This window comes from Anopheles funestus, chromosome 2RL (genome assembly GCF_943734845.2).
Source record: "Anopheles funestus chromosome 2RL, idAnoFuneDA-416_04, whole genome shotgun sequence".
Lineage (NCBI taxonomy): Eukaryota > Metazoa > Arthropoda > Insecta > Diptera > Culicidae > Anopheles > Anopheles funestus.
Window position 1 is genome coordinate 100,153,776 of NC_064598.1, and position 20,056 is coordinate 100,173,831.

Consider the following 20,056-nt stretch of genomic DNA (forward strand, 5'->3'; position numbering starts at 1 on the left):
AAACAAAAACCAAAATGAAGATGTTACCTTTCTTGATGAGAGCTCCTTCAAGTCCAAAATGGCTTGGAATATAATATAAACAATAATTGTTTCTTACAAATCTATTAAAAATTAGATTTTATTCCTACAAATTGAGGATACAGTAGGTAGCTTCCAAGGTTTTCCCAAGTTTCTGTCGAATTTGTAATCTATTTGTAATTGTTGTAGTTGAATCTTCCGAAAAAAGGTTAAACCATAACACAAAAGTTCTAAAGTTGAAGGACAACAAAAAAGGAAAGAAAGAAATTAGAGAAAAGAATATAATAAATTATAGATAGTCCACCAACCCACAATGATAGCTTCCCAATGGAATTGCTATTCCACGAAAGTGGTCACATGAAGAATTTAACATCCCAAACAAATGTTGTTTGGTCCTCGGAAAATGATCACACATCTTGTTCACAACCACTACTAGCTTCAAACGAGACTGTATGCAATGGAAATCTATTATCACTTTACGATGATGTGTGTAAAATCGATACCACCGGAAAAGTTACCGGAATGCTACAGGTACCGGGTCTTTATCGTCTCCAGCACGAGACACCCATCATGACAACCGATTCAATTTAACGACTGCACCAAAAACCCAACATCTTCACAGCTGTTCCACCTCAACGGCGCTGCGACAGTTGTCACCGTTTTATCTGTGGTGCTTTAGAACCTCTCAGCATTTTCCTGCGTATGAATGCGTTCCGGTATCGTTCTACCTGCTTGTGTCGGGTCAAAAAGCAAGCATATAACAGCATGCACCAACGCAACCGACCCATCATGATGATCAGTCGCATCGTCGTGTTATGCGAATCGCACGACACAAATAACGAACGAAGGATATCTCTAAAGGATGTACGACTTCACTGCTGCAGGATGTGCGTCCTGTATCTTTCAACCACCAGCCTCGTCATCATCCGAAGATGTCTCCACGAACAGTACCGAGTTCGTTAAGAATTCTCAAGAAATGCCCCAAGGCATGCCAATAAAAACCCATCACCTTCTTTGATCACGTTTTATTGCGTCGAAAAGTGGCCGTCCCGCAACTCCCGGGTGCCCAAGCCCAGTTGCAAAACCCGACGATACTTCCTGTTCTGCGTCCTTTGTATCCCCATGGAGTCGACTTCTGTTTACTATTCCTCCCTTCGCTAAGCGGGTTTTCAGTTTTAACTGAATCACCCTTCGGATGAAAATGGTGCAAAACTTCATACCATCGATAACGATACACCCCGTGCAGAGAAATCGATTTCACCAAAGTGCTAACCGTGGTCATTTGTGATTGTGAGCGTTCGTCGGTCGAGGGCTTCTAAAGTCCAGTGGGAAAAAGTGTGTGGACACCGCAAAGTGTCCAGAAGCTAACAAAGTTTCGTTATCTTTCATCGATACTAAGGGTGGAAGCTGGGAAGAAAAATGGGAAAATGTGCCGATTATTTATAATGAAAATGTTTACTGCTCACTTGACTGCTATCGTGGTAAACTTTTTACTCTATTAAATTAATTTGATAATTGAAGTTTGTGCGCATTATCGTAAAATGAAATAGAGAGAAAAGCCTCCCCATGGATTAAGTTTGATTCTAGCTTTAGCGATTGTTGATGTAAAACATGGTTTTGGATCAATATTGTAATTGTGTTTCTGACAAATTATTTAGTAAATAAAGCTACCTTAAAGTAGCGAAATAGTTGTGAAGATCGTCAAATTGTAAGATTCCAAAAGCAATATCAAATTACTATTTTATAGACTGGTTTGTCGATGACTTTTCACGAACAATTAGTAGAATAAAGTGTTTCAAGATTCAGGTATCATTCTACCGCTACAACAACATTCCGCCCGCATTAAAGCAGACACCACACATTTACTCTAATTAATCTCGTTTTGTCACCGCAAGGCATCAACATAATCTGATTTACGTCTTCATCAGCCGAACAACGTGGTTCTTACCGGTGCCTTGTTACGTGTATGGGCTTTAGTTTCTTACCATTACTTCACTTCGGTTTTTCCTACTGACACACATACACTGCCAATGTCAAGTACGTGACTCAAACTAACCTCATCTCCCGTCGTGTTTCAGCCACATCAAAACAAAACAACCGAACCATACCTACTTCATAGAAAGTGTAAATCTTAAACTAAAAACCCCTTTCCATTCCGTTGTTCACTTCTAAGAGGAATACCTCACTGTTATCTTTAAATCCTTTTCATTACTCAATTTATCAGACAAGTTTTAGCTATGTTGGAAAATTATTGGCCGGTACAGAAACTCCTTCCATGGGGTCCACCTGTCAACTACATCAACAGCAACACTTTAAGCCTTTATTTAACCTTCCGCTTCCCTAAGAAGCTCGTTGGCGAAGCCAATGCAATAAGAAAACACCTTACACGGAAGCAAAACTGGCTTAACCGAACCGGAAATGGGCCAAAAATTACCACCAATAGTGGAACTTTACAGTCTCCCACGGTCCTCCAGCAGACGGCTTGTTACCCTTGGATTATTGTACGTCTTACGGAGAGCGCTTACAACGGTGACCGTGCGGTCACACTAGAACCGCTGGCTTCTTCCGCGTTCGTACTACGCTCGTAGGTTGAGTGTGGTGCGCTTGTGGAGAGCATCATTAAATATAAACCAAAAGACGGAAGAATAATTACGATATGATTACAATTTACATAAATTATGAGCGAACGTTTTGTGCGAGCTGGCTCGTGGTTCGTGGTACCGACACAGTTTCACATTTTGGTAAGTGAGTAGTACTGCTGACACCGTGGTAGAAGTATGTTCAGCAGGTGGTAAAGCGGTTCTATTGCCGGTTGAGGAAGAAATAGTGAAGTTCGCTTTCTTAATGGTGGTTAGACGGAACGTTATGGTAGCATTTTCGGTTTTCCTAGCGGAGTAAAGTTGGATATGACTTGGGGAATAAATACACGATACGGGAGAAAGAAAATCATTGACTCTCATGTAAAACAAACACGACAAAAACACCGTTTTTTTTAAACACCTTAATGCATTCTGTTGAAGTGAATTGTAAAGCTTACATTGTTAGCCAAAAAGAGGCAAGACATTGAACTGAACATTTCATGATGAAATGTACGATTAAGTAAAAATTGCGGAATGTGCCTGAAAGTATGCAATTTGCGCAGCAAACATATCTCAATTATGACACATTATATGTGGTATTAGTATTTTGAAATTTTCTTCAACGCACCTAACAAAGGACTTATACCAGGAAATGCAAAGTATCCTGTGTTGGTTACACATTTTCACCTCATATTAGACTAGAGAGGTGATTTTCAGCCTGAACGGATTTTCCATGAAATAATTTGTACTGCCATCATTATAAACGACCAGGCGCCTCCATTATATGACGACGAATTTCCGCTAAAGTATTATTATCTTCAAAAGTAAAGCCAACATCGCTGGTAAACATATGCGATTGCAATTAGGGACCACAGTAGCTACATATTTGTCTAATAAATATACGCAGCGAAATAAGGCACTTTATTCAGGAAGTATTTACACAGCAAAAGATACCTGCAACCTGCGGAAAATATGTGTGTTTGGTGTAATTTTTTATAACTACAGTTATAGGTTATTTAATTCACCTTCCGCATAACACATACTTGGAGATGAAAAACATTCCAAATCGAGTGAACATCCATTCCCACTCCAAAAGGATGTTTTCCATCAGTTCAACAGTTGAACTGTTCTTCAAAAAGTCAAAATGTTAATGTAACTGTGTCCTCCCAACACCATGTGCTTGAACATGTGAAATCAAAAACTTTTGCCCCACTCAATAGCAATAGGAAGTGGCAATGGCGTATGTCTGTGTGTTAAAGACGGTCCCATGCTCTTCTGCTGTATCGCACATCCCGTATCTCCCTTGCTAGTAAAACGAGGCGAAATGTTCAAAAGTCAGGAAAAGTATGAGTTGTCAAACATCGCTGTGAAACGAACAAAGTTTTACCCAAAAAAAGATGAGTATGTCGGATGATCGTAAAGGTAGTGCCGAATTGAGTCATTCACAGCGAGCGAAAAGCAAAGCAGAAGACACCATAGCATCATTTCGATGTATTTGAATTTGGGCTATCAACCTTCTATGAAGGGCTTTACGGGAGTAGGATGTAGGTAAATAGAAACGAATGCAAAAGTTTGTTGACGATCCACCAAAGAGCTGTTCCCGTGCTTCCCTTCACACAAAAATACAGGAAACGAAAGGTTGCTCGATTTACCTGGAAAAGTCTTGCCCAAGTTCATCGTCATCGCCAGTTCAGAACCAACAAACGCCCATCGTCGGCAAAGGGAGGCTGACAGTGAGTGGAACAATGCAACCCCAGTCCGGTACCGGAAACGACCAGACGGAACGGGAATGTTTGCTTTCTATCACACCTTTTCCTTTTTTTTTTGGTGGTCTGTTGTGGCTGTTCATGATGATGGTGCAGGATTTTGTGAAAACAACACAAAAATGGTTTTTCTGAAACCGATGATTAAGGACGATGTTCGGCCTGGCTAGATAAACATCGTGTGCAAGAAACATTGCTTTCCAACACCCTGGCAAACGCCGTTTAGGTGAAAGTAAACGTATTGCAACGTGCAGAATTGTTCTATATTTAACCGTACGGTATCTTTATGAGCTTTAGTTAACTCTGTTCCTTTCCCTGTGCATGGCATGGTCTCTTTGCTTTATTAAGTTCATTTCCGGATGCTCGTTATTTTTCTGCTTATTTTTCGGTTTTTATTCGTTACTTGAGGCAACCGTTCGCTTACAGTCAGCGTCATCATCATCATCATCATCATTGAAAGCACATTTCACATCAATGATGCTTTATTTCGTACTTGCGAATGTAGGTAAGCTACAGTGTAGCAACAGCTGACAGTCTTAAAGGGAGTATAAAAAACTCTCTTTTTAATTCTTACTCTCTCACTTTGTTCGTTCATCCTGAAAGAAAATGCTCTCAACAGCAACGCAGAGTTGATGGATCAATTCCATGCCGCTCATACAGAGGGGAAAATCGATGAAAAGTGTGTGAGAAAAAAGCTCTCTCCTGGTTGGAAGCAGTGACACTCATTTTCACTCACCAGAAGAGTATCGAATGAACTCGTATATTTAAAGTAATTTAGCATCTCCTGATAACTATTTTAGATAATAATTAAATTAGTTAAAAGACATGTAAAAGTACAACATGAATTTTCACTCTCATCTCAATTTGTTGAAGAATTTTTTTCTCAGAAACTATTTTATGCCTTTATTTTTTCTGGGGTATGGAATGCACGCTTTCCCCCCATTTTAGTATGTTATGTCTAATGAACATTCTTAAAAAATGCTTCGAAAAACATGTTTGAGGGTAAAATAAAATTGTTCATTTACGCCTATTAAATACATCCTCCATCCTTAGCCCACCTCCCTTATTCTAGAGTAATATTATAATCCAGCCTTTTACATCCATGCTAGTTGCGATAAGTTGAGGAAAAAAAAATCCTATAAAACGAACGTTGACTTTCTCGTTGGCAAACAAAAAACATACATCCCTTCGGGGAATGTGCAAAAAAAACCTACCTTAAACAATGAAACCAACTGGATGGATCGCATGTCGGGACGTAAAAGCTACCGCTAACTTCTGCGCCACTGCTTAATTTATGCACATTTTCAAAAACGAAACGTGATTATAATTGAGCGTGCTGCACGAAACTTCGATCGTGCGTGATAGAAGTTTCGCGTAACGATCTTTTTTTTTGTTATTTATAATTATAATGCCTTTCAGATTCCGTATTAAATAAACTTTTGCACACCATTCGTTGACTGATTGCATAAAGTTAGGCGGCCCGTTATTGGTTGGGTATGTGTGGATGAGGGAACTTCGATAACATCTAGTTGGAGTTGGCCATACATTGGTTTGTGATGGAGATTTATGGTAACGTATTAAAATGTGTCGCAAATTTGATTTTATCTCATCATTTTTAACAGGATCAACAACCGTATCTCTTTGCGTGACAATGTTTCTACACCGTAGGGGCACAACATCGAAGCTCTGTTTAAAGCAGGAAATTTTTGCGTACGAAAAAAAAAAACTTTTACAAACACTCCAATTCCGAAAACACCCGAATGCTTTCCGTTGCGATGTTTACGCTGGATAAGCCACGTGTTGTTTGTTGTTACCGCCTTCCCTGTCTTCCATCGATAGTGTCCTTCGAAACCGATAGACCGGTGCGAAATTAATTAAAACTTATGATAAAGCTTTTCACCTCGGCGCTTCTTACACCTAGCAAACGTTCGGTCACGGTTTTTCCTAGCTAATCGTAGCTAGAGAAACGGACAATTTCCCCGTGTCATAACCACAACCAAACGCATTAGCGCTACCCGTTACGTTCATACATCTTTAATGGAAGCAATCAAACCATTCAAACAATAGCCCACGATTACTTTTTCATTCCGTCCAGAGCTAGCACCGAGCGAAGGGCCGGGGATTGTGTGTTGGCCTTACCAATAGCCCTTTTCGACGCCTACGAAGAAAGTAAAAACACTCCTTTACCATGGCACTATGGGTTTCTTTTATTATCGAGCACGAGTTTAGTTTTCGTGTTTGAGATACACCGTACCGATGTGTTTACCCCGTTTCTTTTTGGCATTTCGAGCGTACTGATTTATTCACGCAAATAAACAGAAACTACCGGGGGCAGTTGCTAGCCACAAAGCACGAAACCTGCTAATGGGCGATGATGAGAGAAAATAAATCACGACATGATTAACACGGATCAAAGGTGAGTAGAAGTTTACGTGTGACAAACTCCGACGTAAATAGAGTAAATAATTATAATAACTTAAATTCTAAAACACTCTTTCTAATATATCTTACCCAGTTTTTTGAACCTATATTTTCAATCCAGTTTTTGTTTTCAATAACTTCATGAGCGTAAGTATCTCTCGCCCAAAATAATGTGTTTCCAATCGATCCACAATAAATTATTCATGTAATCGATCAATCGATCTACCTTCCAGTTCATCGTTGAATTGTTTGTTTAATTTTAAAAGGGATGCCCATGTTCGTATTCAATTACACTGGCTTCAAGCTGCTTTTTAAGTAAAAAATTTCAATTTCGGAAAAAAGAAGGAACGTTCTACATTCGTTTCGATTTTACATTTCCCCTTCTCTCACTTATGTACATTCCATTCTACTTTCCCTTGCGTAAATCTTCTTCACTGCTCGTAAGAAAATGAAATTAGCGATCTTTCAGGAAGCACTACTACGTGCTACCACCGTTCAATAAGGGGCCCTTCTAAAAGGACGAAAAGAAATTTTCCTTACTTGTCTGTTTTTTCTGCTCAGCCTTCTTCTCATCTGCACCGGTTTGCGAAACTCGTTGTTTTCCCGCTTCGTTTTGTTGCAGTAACATCGTTAAAATCCCTCACAAACCTAATTTATTAGCAACGACCCGACCCGAAAACACGAGGAGATCACCCACAAAGCTCGCAGTGTTTTGGGTTGTGGTTTGTAGATTTTACACTCTGTATGGGTGTGTACGCGCCGATAGAAATCGCGTCTCTTTGCTCTTTTAGCTTCAAATCCCGAAGCGTACTAATATCCACCTTCTGATGCCGTTCCCAATCCCGTGGGCTACTTGATTTTCTCATCATTATCATTGGAATGCAAGCAAAAGCGGCATAGTTGAGCTGCCACTGACAAACAGCACATCCATCAAGGAATCGACCATTCATCGCGAGGGATTTAGGGGAAAAAAGCCTCCTGCACCACGCGCGCTGGGAGATGGTTTTGTGTTTTGTGGCGTGCCCCACAAAAATTCGCAGTAAAGGCGATGGTTTCGCGTGCTCTTTTGCATCAGCATTGAAAATAAAGCCCAGCATTGGTGCTTTATTTGGCTGGCTACGGCATTCCATGGATTTTCTTTTTTCCCCCACGGGTGTTTCAAAGAAATGGGAATTCCTTGAGAAAGGACGTAAAAGAATGTCTACAGAGAATGCATTTCGAGAACGGTAATTTTATGCTCGTTGTTAGATTACTCACTGATTGATGTTTGTAGAAATTGAAGCAAGAAATGACAAGCATGAATTGCATCTTAATCCTTAAAATGACATCGTGGAGTCCCTTGTGACATGCAACGTTTGTTATGATAGAGCTACAAGCGCGCCTCAAAGTATGCAACCCACATAACGCAATGTCCTAATTACGCTTTGCATTGACGAATATTTTATTTGTTCTTTCAAAAACCGCATAACTGATTAATCTTCTCGAATTCGAATTCCTATCTAACAAAGCCGGTACAATTACAACTTATTTCTTTCCCGTTCTGTTACAAATCGAATGCATCGAAAGAATACATTAATGCCGTCCGAATACGAACTAGGGTTTAACTATCATCATGCGCCTCCACCATTCAACATTCTACTTCCATTTTTTCACCGTCCGCGACCAACATTTTTTAAGGATTCGTTCGATTTCATCTACAATTCTAGCCGCCGGTTCCCTTTTTTTTGTGTCAGCGTTCTCTCGCGTGTGGATCGATATCGGGGCGAAGTAAATGACGAGCTGAAAAAGAAAATCCCCAAACCTAATTGGGTGTTGTTCCGGCCAATTTGCTAGACGCGAAATCGTGATGCAGTAAGTCGCATGGAGCTGTAAAGCTTTTCCATTATTTCCGTGGTTATATTTCGTGTGGGTTGTGGAAAATCCTGGAACGAAGTATTGAACCCTTTGGCACCGTTTCGCCTTCGCCGGGCAAGCAATCACCAATAAGGCGATGTTACATTGTGTGTGTGTATTTTTTCTATATATAATTCTTGGAAAAACACACACACGGCATTGATATGTATTCACTACGTGTAACAATCGGTTGGTTTGACCAGAATTTAACCGGAACTTTCCACTCGGTGCATCCTTGTGGGTTGCATCTGCAGTACATCGATCCCCCACGTGCCAGGATTTCTTACCATCGGTCAGTTTTGGTCTCGTGGTGCCCACATGTAGCTCCAATCAATTTAAGAACATTGGAAAACTAATTCACTCAGACTTTTTGTCCCGCTGGGACAAAGGTTTGCCAACGATGTGTACGGAACACAACAGGTTGAAGCTATTTTTCTCTTCCGTTGCCAACCGTTTTTCACAAACTCTTCCACCACGGAACAAACCAAAAACTCCTTCGTCTTATCGTGTCGTCGTTATTTGTGGCGCGTGGGCCACCGTTTTATCGCTCTCCATTCTTTTCCCCAGAGTTTTAATGTGATTAAACAAGAGGTTCTTTAGTTTGGTGTGGCGTTTCTTTTCGGATAGGTAATACAGATGGTCCCGCAAACAGGAACAAGTAAAGCTGAAGATTAAGATAAGATATTGCCAGCCCGGTGAGAAAGTGTGAAAAGGATCTTTGGCTTGATTTTCGCCCCGCGTTCACTGCTGCGCTTCGATGGGTAAATGAACTTAATTTTCTCATCCGCAATTATGGTTTTCATTCGCCTTTCCATTACCAACCCAGGTGGTGGTAGATGTCCTGTGAAACACCGGGCACACAGTTGTTTGTTCGATTTTTTTTGCACGACTAAACATTGGGTGACTGCGAAGAAGAGTGGCTGGGATTTAATTACCACCTTACTCGATTCACCATCCGTTCGTTCGTTCTGTGTGTTGTACGATGCGAAAGGAAGGGTGTGCCAGAAAATGGCACTTAATTGTTGGTGCGAAGAGGTATCATTTCGAGGCAACGTTTAAACATTTCTGCTATTTAGCATTTTTACTGCAATGAAATGAGTGCACATTAGTAACAAATTATGGGGAGCCAAAAATGAATTCAATGGGAAAAAATAGAGTACAATTTTTTAAATATATATGACATGGAAACTGGGGATCGTTTCTAACCACCATTCTTACTGCTTCATTATTATTGCAACGCAGCAAAATAAAAAAAAATCGTTGAATTCAACTTCATTGCTGACCAATTTCGCTACCAACTCGGTTAGTATCGACGTTTTCCTCTTTTTATGAAGCTCTTTAAGAATGCTTTACGACACAATCCGACCGGGGATCGGTTTTCGTTCCCCAAAAATCAAACCTCCTAACGAGTGCCTTCCATTCTTCGTGCTCGCATCGATGTGGCGTGAAAATTCGCCACTAAAGCTAATCAGAGCGCGACCACCACCACCACCACCGCCAAAAGCCAACCCTCCTGTGTTTTATATCCCTTTTAACGACGCAAAACAAATTTGAAGCAAGTGTAACAAAAAAAAGGGGTAACGGTGAAACCATGCTCCGTTTCCTTTTCGTGATGCAAAACTATAAACTTTCCTTTCGCATAAAACCGACAAACCCTCCGAAACTGGTGCCAGCGTTGTGGACCGCCGTCGTGTTGGTAATGACGAAACTTTTATTTCATACTGTGGCCACATTCACAATCCCTCACCAAACACCTACTTGTGTCAATCACGGAGATCATTCCCTGGACTGGACGATCTGCTCGACTCGCGAGTGAAGTTGGATGCGTCTTGCGTTGTGAAGTTTAAAGTCCATAAATGATCCTTTTATGATCCAAAGGAAAGGTCAATTAGGAGCGCCGAACGGTGTCACACAACCGTGGTGTGATGTGCATGAGGAACCACCATTAGCTGCAGAATCTAGAGAGCTAGAGAAAGGGAGGGAGAGAGCGAGTAGCATCGTCAAATTTTACGATCGATAGTTGACGAATCACATTATTAACACACTCGGATAGTAATTGTGCGAATGTTTGCGTAGTTATCATGCAAAAGAAATGTAGAAATAATTTTATTAAAATTGTTCTATCATTTATTATCTGTTGTTGTTTTATGAAAGCTTCTGTTTGATCACCACAGCTTGGCTTAGCATTTGAATTCAAATAAAGAAATAATTGTACAAGCAAGAAAAGCTAAACATAACAACACTTTTCCGGCTTACTGTTAACATTTTGTCACTATTTTAAACACTTTGTAACAAAGTTCGATTCCATCGCCCAAACCGAAATACTTAGGTAGATATGGTTTTGTTGTATATTTTTTGTTCATTTTTCCTCCACCGCCATATGATTGTGTGAGATTTATTTCGGTGCATCATCCTCGATCAGTTTCGAGTGTACATCCATCAGGCCCTAAAGGAAGGAGTGGAAATAGAAACAGATCAAAGAGTATTAGCACCGTAACCAACTGCACCATCGTCTGGAGCTTGTACACTGTCATCTTTGACCGCATTGCTTCACCGCACGGATGTGCATCAGGGATTGGAGGGATGGAAGGCGTAAGAAGGAGAACTATTCGCTTTCAGCAACCCGTAGTTCTTTGAGAGGAGAATCCAGACCGATAGTTGAGTTGATAGCACAAAAAGAAAAAACATGCAGTGAAACTGATACCACCCTTGTATCAATTGCGGGCCAATGCCTGTTCGAACCCATCGGCTGACAGTTTGTAGCAGTCCTAAATGCATAAATGAACAGATAAAATGTATATCAAAAGAAAAGCTAAACCCGGCAAAGAGAGCACACGAAAATCGAAAATGTAAGAAAGAAAATCCAATTTGTGCAACCGGATTCCTTGCGGTGCATAAAACACAATTCAGTCCAAAAAAAAATAACATCAAGGTTGTCCTAGTCCTTGTTCCGCCATCTGATTAGCGACATATGAAAACAAACCGCACTAACACTATCCATATGAGGAAAGGAAGGTGAAACCATTGCCAGGGAAACTGATATCCTAGCCCGGCCAGGGCCAGTTTTTTTCGTACGGATGATGCACCCGTGCAGGAAGCATATGTCCTCTTTCCAGCCTAAAAGAATCGGTGTATTCGGTGTGTGCCAGCGATGGAAGCACAAACGGATGAATTGTTGACAGCTGATTTCCAACGTTAATCAAAATGCTTTATTCGTGGATTCTTTCGGTCGATGTTGGTAGTACCTTATCTTTTTTTTTGTTGAAATCCTTAACAATATAGAAACTTTGCTTGTTACGCCAAAAGTATATTCGATTGTATTTCACATGCACGACGTGTTGAGAAAAAATACTGGTTTTGCTTAATTCGGCATCCTGTTATTCGAGCGACACATTTTTAACCCGGATGAGTGTAGGGATTCCTTTTATTTGAGCTTTCGTACGTCGGCCGATTCCTCTTCGATCAACTTGTGGTGCACATTGCTTAGAGCCTGAAGAAAGAGTGCAACGAAGGTGCGCACAAGGAGGAAAAATGATCCGCATTAGCGTATGTGTGAGTAGATGGTAAAGTTTTCCAAGTTTGCCACCACCTTTTTTGGTAGAATTGTAATGTCTAACGCTACCCATAAACCAACTTGAGAGGTATAGATGTTGTTCGAGCTATTTTAAAGGTAGAGATGTATATCACAGTTGAAAATGCAGGGAAAAATGTGAGTTCTTAACTAACCTTTACCAAACATGCCGTTTCTATGTACAACTCGACTAGACGACTTTGTCCAGTAAATGTTTTAGCCAACCATTTTATAATAGTATACCAACACCGTCCAAATAAGAAGACCATTCACCACCAGATTGACCAACATTAAAGCATAGTGTGTACCACTTACCTTGAAATATTTCACAGTTTTCACACGTAGCTCTAGTGTGGCGTCCTCGTCACAGATCATGATCGTGTGCGGATGTTGCTGGAATGCACTGACTGTCCACATGTGGTTCACACCCTCCTCGATCGCCTTATACAGTGCAAACGCTTTGTGCGATCCAAGGATCATGATCATTACCTCGCGTGCATCCATCACCGTGGCCACACCGACCGTCAGGGCCTGTTTCGGCACCTTGCTTATATCGTTCCCAAAGAACCGTGCGTTTGCCTCCAGCGTATCCTGTGCGAGCGTTTTCACGCGTGTCCGCGATGCCAACGACGATCCAGGCTCGTTGAACGCAATATGACCATCCGGACCGATGCCACCGATAAACAGTTCAATGCCACCCGCTGCCTTTATCTTCTCCTCGAATGCATTACACTCGGCCACCAGATCGGGCGCATTGCCATCGAGTATGTGTACATTCTCCGGATCGATGTCGATGTGCTTGAAGAAATTGTGCCACATGAAGAAGTGGTAGCTTTCCGGATGATCCCGCGGCAAATCCACGTACTCGTCCATGTTGAATGTTTTGACGTACTTGAACGAGATGCGTCCCTGCTCGTGGAACTTGATCAGATTCCGGTACATGCCGAGCGGTGTCGATCCGGTCGGCAGGCCGAGCGTAAAGTACCGATCCGGACCTGGCTTGAAGTCGTTGATGCGCTTCATCACGTACTTGGCCGACCATTCGCCAACGTACGCAGCCGTGTCGAGGATAATCAGACGCATTTTGATTTGAGTTTACTGTTGGGGGGGGGGGGGGGGGGGGAAATGAAACGAAATAGAAAAAAAAGAAACTAAATCAATGGAAGCTGTACTATCATACCCCATAGAGGTCGCGGCAGGAGAGAAAGATTGTTAAAGTATTGATGAGCTAAAAGCGTCGAGCAATCGATTGGTATCCGGTATCAGTAGCACGACTAGCTATGTATATCCCTTCTGGGACAGTGCCACACACCGTAAGTGAAAAATAATGACATTAGTTCCGACAGTGGCCCCCCAAAAAACACTGACTGCCACGTTCTAACGCCCACGGTAATGGTGACCAGAAGCCGGAAAGTTTATTAAGATTGATGACTGCGGATCGAACCTTGTCTCTCCCTCTCTCTCTCTCTCTCTCGCTTTCCAACTCCCGAAGGACAACACACACTCCAGAGTGCCACCGGGTGGATGTGATTTGAATTGATATTCGTGTACAGGCGCACAAGCACGCACCATCGCCATGCTGGACCGGTTGGAATTCAATTAGGTTTGTGTGCGCGCTATCGAACGTCAATTTAGCCACTGTTTGTGCCACCAATTTTTGGACGACGGCGGCCTAGTTTCACTTGTGCGTCTCCACGGCGGGTCACGGGCACGGCCAAACAAACATCGCTAATAAACGGTCGTTGAAGATTGGGGAATGTTCTGTGCAATACTCCATGATGGATCATGAATTCCCAATACGAAGATGATTTCCAATGAATTTACCATTCAAATTCGTTTCTTTAAAACACGTCACTGATCTCTCTCTCTCTCTTCCTCTCTCAGTTCAGTACAGCGATAACGTTGTGAAAATCTATTTTGCTTTAAAAAAATTAACATACTTAAATTAAATTAAATTAAATATAGATCAGACTCTAAATGGTCGCCACATGGACTGTTAAATCTTTTTTAAGGCTAACACAAAGTAACAAAGGCCTAATTGGTCATATTTCAAGGATGTCCTCGTACTGTTCTATCCTTTAAAAGGAGTACCATTACAGACTCCTATTAGGCACAACATGCTCCTCAGTAACAGAGCAATGACAATGTGGCAACTTATTTGAGCCACCATAAAAGAAAACGAAGGTTTTTGGATTTACAAAACTGCGTTATTTCTCTTGTAGCTCTTTTGCGAATCTCTTAACTTAATCTCAAACTCAAGCACTTTACTGCCAGCAGCCAGTAGAGATATTTACCACGATTATCACAGAGAATGTCACGATCGCAAATAAACCACGAAAAGGGAGTACTTTCCAAACAACACTGTATGCACAACCGTCCACTTCCAGCAACGATAAGCGACACTGGCCAAATAAGCTCGCAATAATTTCAACTCGCCACAGTTTGTTGACTGAATTTGGGTCAATGTTAATATATATTTGCTTGACTGCTTCCACCTCTCTCGTGTTTTCCAAGCCGTTTTTTCGCGCACCTTACTCAAACTGGTTGTGGCTTAAAATCCAAAAAACAACCTACTGACGAAGCAACGACTACAACGAAACGGCTGAAAGGATGGACACTCGACGACGTACTGACCGAATGCGTGAAAATCATAAGCAGTTTTATGGACTTCAAGTACGACAGTGAACGCTCTGAAGCCTGATGCATCCATGTACCGGTGGTGGTGAATGGTATATCGGGCCGATGCAGTTCGGAAACACAATTAAAAGTATTTTCGAAGGAAACAAGTTCTTCTCGTGTGTGGTTCTCATTTGAAGAACCAACCAATCGACAAACGAACGCATTCTTCGTCGTTGACCTACTCTGAACGCTTCGGCTTCTTATCAACCTCCAGTGGTGCCTTTGTAGGTCAGAACCGATTTCGTCTTATCAACAAAACGGCTACGATTGCTTTCAATAAGGGCTGAAAAGGATGTTTTGTGGTGATGTCGAATTGTATGCAAACCTTTCTTTTCTGCAATTGTTTTGTCTATATCATGAGGAAATTGAGAAACTCATTTTGCACCAGAACTACATCTTATACATATGATAAACTAGTTAAGTAACTTAACCGTTGCTGTTTGAAAACACAATCCATGGATACGATTCGCATGTTTCCATCAAGGCGACTTTGTTTGACCTTGAAATTAAAGACGCTGCTGGCCTCTAGGGCTACCATTCTGTTTGTAATGCAACTGCAACTGTTTGTGGTACGTGCTGCATGCACTAATGTTTCTTCCACCAACCATTCGGGGGACCTGCAATTGAACCAGCACGATGTAAACAATGTACAGCTGGGTGTTCTACAACGCAAAACAACACCAATCCAATCCGGCGACCGGTCATTGACCCTATCGATGAAGCCGTTTCCGAAAGCAGCGGAAATTGTAAGGGGTTTTCGGACAGATGCTCGCATTATATCATGGAATCTGTAGCCTTATCGTTCGGATTAACTTCTTCACCTTCTGATAAGAAGCAAATTGTTGCCTTAGCGCTTAAAGAACCCGTTTAATCACTACTCACCGAAACGTTTACTTATCACACACGATGCACAACGCAGCGTAAAGACGGTGGCGGAAGGAATGAGCTGTTCGCGAGCTTATCGCTTCAAATAAAAACCTCTCTTATGCATACACCGATGTCGGGAAAGTTCTTACTATTATATGTTGCAGTATAAAAAAGTTATCTTTGATTAATGATATTTTTTTATTAGTTTTGTAGCACTTTGAAAGGATAACATTAATTGTTTACTTTCGGCATTTTGACAACAGCCGTAGGGGTTTGTGTTGGTATGGGTGAGCTCACGTCAAAGTATGTCACATTTCCAAATTTGAATGGTCCGTTAAAATGGATATTTTTCGTTAAAATTTATTAATTAATTCATACGATGCGAAAGAGAAAGATATCCAAAGAATAATAAACTCATCGTAGGCTCTTTCTCGATGGGGAAATGTTAAGATTCACTATTTCGTCTATTATTTCTACCACGATCGTTTGCTTTCTTATCAACTATGATTTGAGCCCGAGCTGTTGAGCTATTTGGTAAGTTTTTTGTAATCTTTGCGACCCCGGCAAAGGAACGACCACATTTGCCCGATGAAGCCTCCTATTTTTAAGGTCGACACGAGAAGTATCAAAATTCCTCCCACGAGGTATATCGTTACAATGGTGTTTTCCTCCGGCATTCGGCACCGTGATACGGTGTACTCTTTGAGCGATATGCGTGCCTGCGGATAAAAGTAAGAAAGCGGTTACACTAAAGCAGTTACTTGAAAATAAGCGAGCGTTGCGCTTACCAACATAAAGCTGGGATTGTTCTTGTTGCGCCAACTAAACGAAGGTAGCGTGTATTCTTCTATCTTTATGCGATTCTTCAACATATGGCAGTAATGATGCGTGTGACCGCTGAAAGCTAGTCTCGGATTAAGCAAATCCCCAATCAAATCGGTGGATTCCTTCGATAGTACTTCCCAACGCTCACGGTATAGGTCCACTTGTGGTGAGTCATGCTCCTGGCACTCTTTGTCCGACTCCCGGTACATGGGAAAGTGCTGCAGCACAATAGGTCTGCTGTACTCTTCCAGCTTCGGAACATCCTTGCACTGACCTACTCCTCTGCCACATTTGAAGATGGTTTCGATCGATTTCAGCTCTTTCTCTGCCTTCTCGCACAGATAACACCCATCACCCTCCATCGCGATCGAATTTATCGCCACGAAATGAACACCTCTAAGGCTGATCAGCGATACGCCGGTATTGTTGAACTGGTCTCCGAATCGTTGTACCAAATTGGGTCGTGTGGCATAGTGGAAGCCTATGTCGTGATTTCCTACAATACTATGTAGCGCTACTCCCCGTGGAGTGTGAAACAGTTTGCGAAAACGTTCGATGTAGTTGTCAAATTCCTTCTGATTTACCCAGTTCCCTTCGTCGAATACGTCCCCTAGAATGAAGATAGCTTCCGGCTGAAACAGGGTGATGGCTGATTGGAAGGCTCGATGCATTTGCCATTCGCGTCGCAGCTTGTCGAACCAGTGGCCTCTAACAGGCCCTAGCAGATGCGTATCGGCTAATAACATTACACTCACAGGTTCCATTCCATTCACGGTAGCAGGTTTGGATGGCCATTGACACTGCAAAAAATAATCATTTGATACATTATTTCATTCATCCACATAAGGTATGATTTACATGTCTCGTCAAAACTTACTTTTAACAGCACAATGTAGTAAACAACGAACTCATTAAACACAACCAACGATACAATGCTAAGCAGTAGCCGCAAGAGCAGAGTTTTGAGCTTCATCGCGGTTATTGGAAGCAAGTGTTTACCGGCAACCTTTTATGCTTCGATGGAAGCTTCAGTCAACAATCCGGCACCATGCCACGGTGCGATTGGTCCGGCGGAAAAATAGGTTAAACGAGATACGAAACGAAAATTTACAACATCGATCGAATTGTTTTCATAAACAATGCCACAAATGACATTCCCGCTGACAGCTGTATGTTTGTCGGATGCATTTGAACCAAGCTCAGCACAGATCGTTTTTCATTCGACAAACGCATATTCCACATACAAAATGTTTCTCAATTTTTCAATTATATTACCTTCTTGATCAGCTAAAAGAAAGCTTATTTAACAGAAGCTGAACAAAATTATTCGCTGACGAATTGAACAGGCTGCTCAAAACGTCGATAATACGAGAAAAGCCTTTTCATGATTCTATATCAATCTTGGCTTTCGTCAAATTCCCCCGACGCTACTGACGTTTTCGTTAAAAGGCTGCGTACGAGCGAAGATTTATTTATTTTTTCAATATTTTTCTAGCATCCGAAGCGAACGGACGTGCGCGTTTGGTCTGGGTTTACGCTAAAAGTTTTGTTTTCAATTGTAGCTCCAGTCCAGAAAGAGCTACATTAGCTACCATTCAATTCAACAACGGTGCTTGTAAGTGTTTCTGTTCAACCTGTGCGGCTGTCTGCCCACCCAGTCAGTTTCATTCTGTTTGAATTGATTGAAAGTTTCAATCGCTTGGTGCGGGGTGAAGCCATGTTTCGGTGATAGCTATTCAAGCTGCTGCACTTACGCCCGAACTTCTTCTTCACACGCACGTGCAGAGATGCAGAGGTGTTGTCGGTCGTGCTACAAATGCGTTTGGTGCGAGTTGTGTAAATATTTTTCGTGCTCCGAGGTTCCGTAACATATCAATAGTTGATCAAAAACCGCGTCGTGAATTATAGTTAACGCGTCTATTTGCGGACGAATTCTTTTACTGTTGCGTAGGATTGTGTGCAGTGTTTATTTGACCAAACAAAAACGGCACGCCGATGGTATAAGAAAATTGGAACGATTCTTGTTCGATTTAACGTATTAGTTTATAAGAGTACGAAAAACCTTGAAGAATTATTGAAATAAAGAGATGATATTCAAAATTTCTGTTATTCTGAAGTTCTTGAGTCCATTGGTAATAAATGCATATTGACCAAATCAACAAAAAAAAGTTCTTTCCTTCGTATCGATCAAAGGATGCGCGCTGACGGTAGAATCTAATTGTTTTATTTTTCAGCATCGTTCTTCTAGCGTTTGCAATACGGATGTGATACGACGATAGAGTGCGTGCCTGTAAAATTGTGTCTGTGAATGTGTGTGAGAGAGGGAAAGAGAGTGGTTTGGTTTTCCATTTTCAACCAAGGTAGAATTTTACTCAAAAATCTATCCAAATAGTACACGTGAGTTTAAAAAATTTACAAAGAGGTGTATCTTGTTCGTGTGTGCGTCGTGTATTTCTGAAGGAAAACCGTCAAAATAGTCCCGTGCGGAAAAGTGAATCAAATACTCCCGAAACACCTGAAGCAGGGTGGTGTCCTCCCATTTTCACCCTCGCATCCTTTTGTTCTATCATCTAAGTGTGGTGTGAAAAACGCCCGGTAAAGAAAGTGTCAAAATTTTCCACAAGTGTGCGTAAACCGTGTGAAAGAAAAGTCCCCAAAACCCCCGGAAAAGTTGTGTTGTGCTGTGTGTGTGTGTGTTTGTGTGGTGTTGCGCGGCTGTACGTGTACCTACACAGGATGATTTGAATGTTGCTGGATATTTTTAGCGCGCATGGAGAAAAGTGCTGCAGCGGTCCACCAGTGCATGTGTTTGTGATGATGGTTGCTTGCACCTTTCCCGCAACGAAGCTAGTTTCATCACGGTGGTAGAAGATATCTAGCATTCAATATTCTCTCAAACCCTGGTTACGGAAAACAACCGAATTTGAAGCAACAGCACCCTTAGTGCGGAAAGGAAATTAATCAGCTGAAACACCCATACACACGAAACACGAAACACGTAAAAAGGTAAGAATAGATGGCGCTGTTTTATGCTCTGTATTTTGTTGATTTTCTTTTTTTTGAAGTTTCCAACGCGTTGTTATGGTTCCTGAACAGATGTTAGAAGGCGTGATCCCACCCATTGGAAAGAGAAAAGCATCCGCTCTTTGAATATCCTTTTTCCGTTCTGCAATTTGCTCCATTTTGCTCGCAAGGAAAATTCACAAAAGAGAGAGTGAGAGGGAACCCATATTCTCTCTATAATACGCCTGTCCTCTGGGGTGGATATTTTTGCCAACAACGTCCGAATAACCGTTCGGGTCAAAGGTTACCCTTTCGGTCGTCAACACATTTCCCTGCCGGAATGCTTTCCTTCTGGCGAAATGAAAAATGCTGCCTTGGAACGATACCTCCTCGATTGTATCGTATTTATTTACACACACGCGCACCGGACTTGGATT

The 20,056-nt window shown here is 41.7% G+C and overlaps 2 protein-coding genes and 1 long non-coding RNA gene across 8 annotated transcripts in view; 1 reads left to right on the forward strand and 2 right to left on the reverse strand.

The window, feature by feature from the left end:
• Positions 1-10,775: 10,775 nt before the first annotated feature.
• Positions 10,776-16,010, reverse strand: LOC125763556 (glucosamine-6-phosphate isomerase). 6 transcript variants are annotated; one of them, XR_007418353.1, is made up of 4 exons: positions 15,807-16,010; positions 12,561-13,343; positions 11,201-11,442; positions 10,776-11,120 (listed from the first exon to the last, which is right to left on the reverse strand). XR_007418353.1 is itself a non-coding variant. In XM_049426853.1 (3 exons), exons 2-3 carry the CDS (start codon positions 13,326-13,328, stop codon positions 11,070-11,072), a joined length of 819 nt encoding a protein of 272 aa, XP_049282810.1. In that variant the 5' UTR covers positions 13,329-13,343; positions 15,807-16,010; the 3' UTR covers positions 10,776-11,069. The 6 variants fall into 6 exon arrangements, 5 of the variants coding, with proteins under 5 accessions (XP_049282810.1, XP_049282809.1, XP_049282805.1 ...); XM_049426853.1 differs by lacking the exon at positions 11,201-11,442; XM_049426852.1 differs by lacking the exon at positions 10,776-11,120 and having other exon boundaries at positions 11,127-11,442.
• Positions 16,011-16,135: 125 nt separating this feature from the next.
• Positions 16,136-17,761, reverse strand: LOC125763508 (metallophosphoesterase 1 homolog). Its single transcript, XM_049426773.1, has 3 exons — positions 17,494-17,761; positions 16,580-17,416; positions 16,136-16,510 (listed from the first exon to the last, which is right to left on the reverse strand). Exons 1-3 carry the CDS (start codon positions 17,587-17,589, stop codon positions 16,319-16,321), a joined length of 1,125 nt encoding a protein of 374 aa, XP_049282730.1. The 5' UTR covers positions 17,590-17,761; the 3' UTR covers positions 16,136-16,318.
• Positions 17,762-18,080: 319 nt separating this feature from the next.
• LOC125763633 (uncharacterized) overlaps positions 18,081-20,056 on the forward strand; it is a 63,753-nt gene continuing 61,777 nt past the window's right edge. The window contains exons 1-2 of the long non-coding RNA XR_007418365.1: positions 18,081-18,231; positions 18,851-19,622. This is a non-coding gene — a long non-coding RNA (uncharacterized LOC125763633). The remainder of the gene's footprint in view (positions 18,232-18,850; positions 19,623-20,056) is intronic.

Coding starts and splice junctions, on each gene's coding strand:
- LOC125763556 (XM_049426848.1), bottom strand. CDS start 13,328: ATGCGTCTGATTATCCTCGACACGGCTGCGTACGTTGGCGAATGGTCG. Junction 12,165..12,560: donor AAACTGTGAAATATTTCAAG/GTAAGTGGTACA, acceptor CTCTTTCTTCAG/GCTCTAAGCAATGTGCACCA.
- LOC125763508 (XM_049426773.1), bottom strand. CDS start 17,589: ATGAAGCTCAAAACTCTGCTCTTGCGGCTACTGCTTAGCATTGTATCG. Junction 17,417..17,493: donor ACTACATTGTGCTGTTAAAA/GTAAGTTTTGAC, acceptor TATTTTTTGCAG/TGTCAATGGCCATCCAAACC. Junction 16,511..16,579: donor ACAATCCCAGCTTTATGTTG/GTAAGCGCAACG, acceptor TTTTATCCGCAG/GCACGCATATCGCTCAAAGA.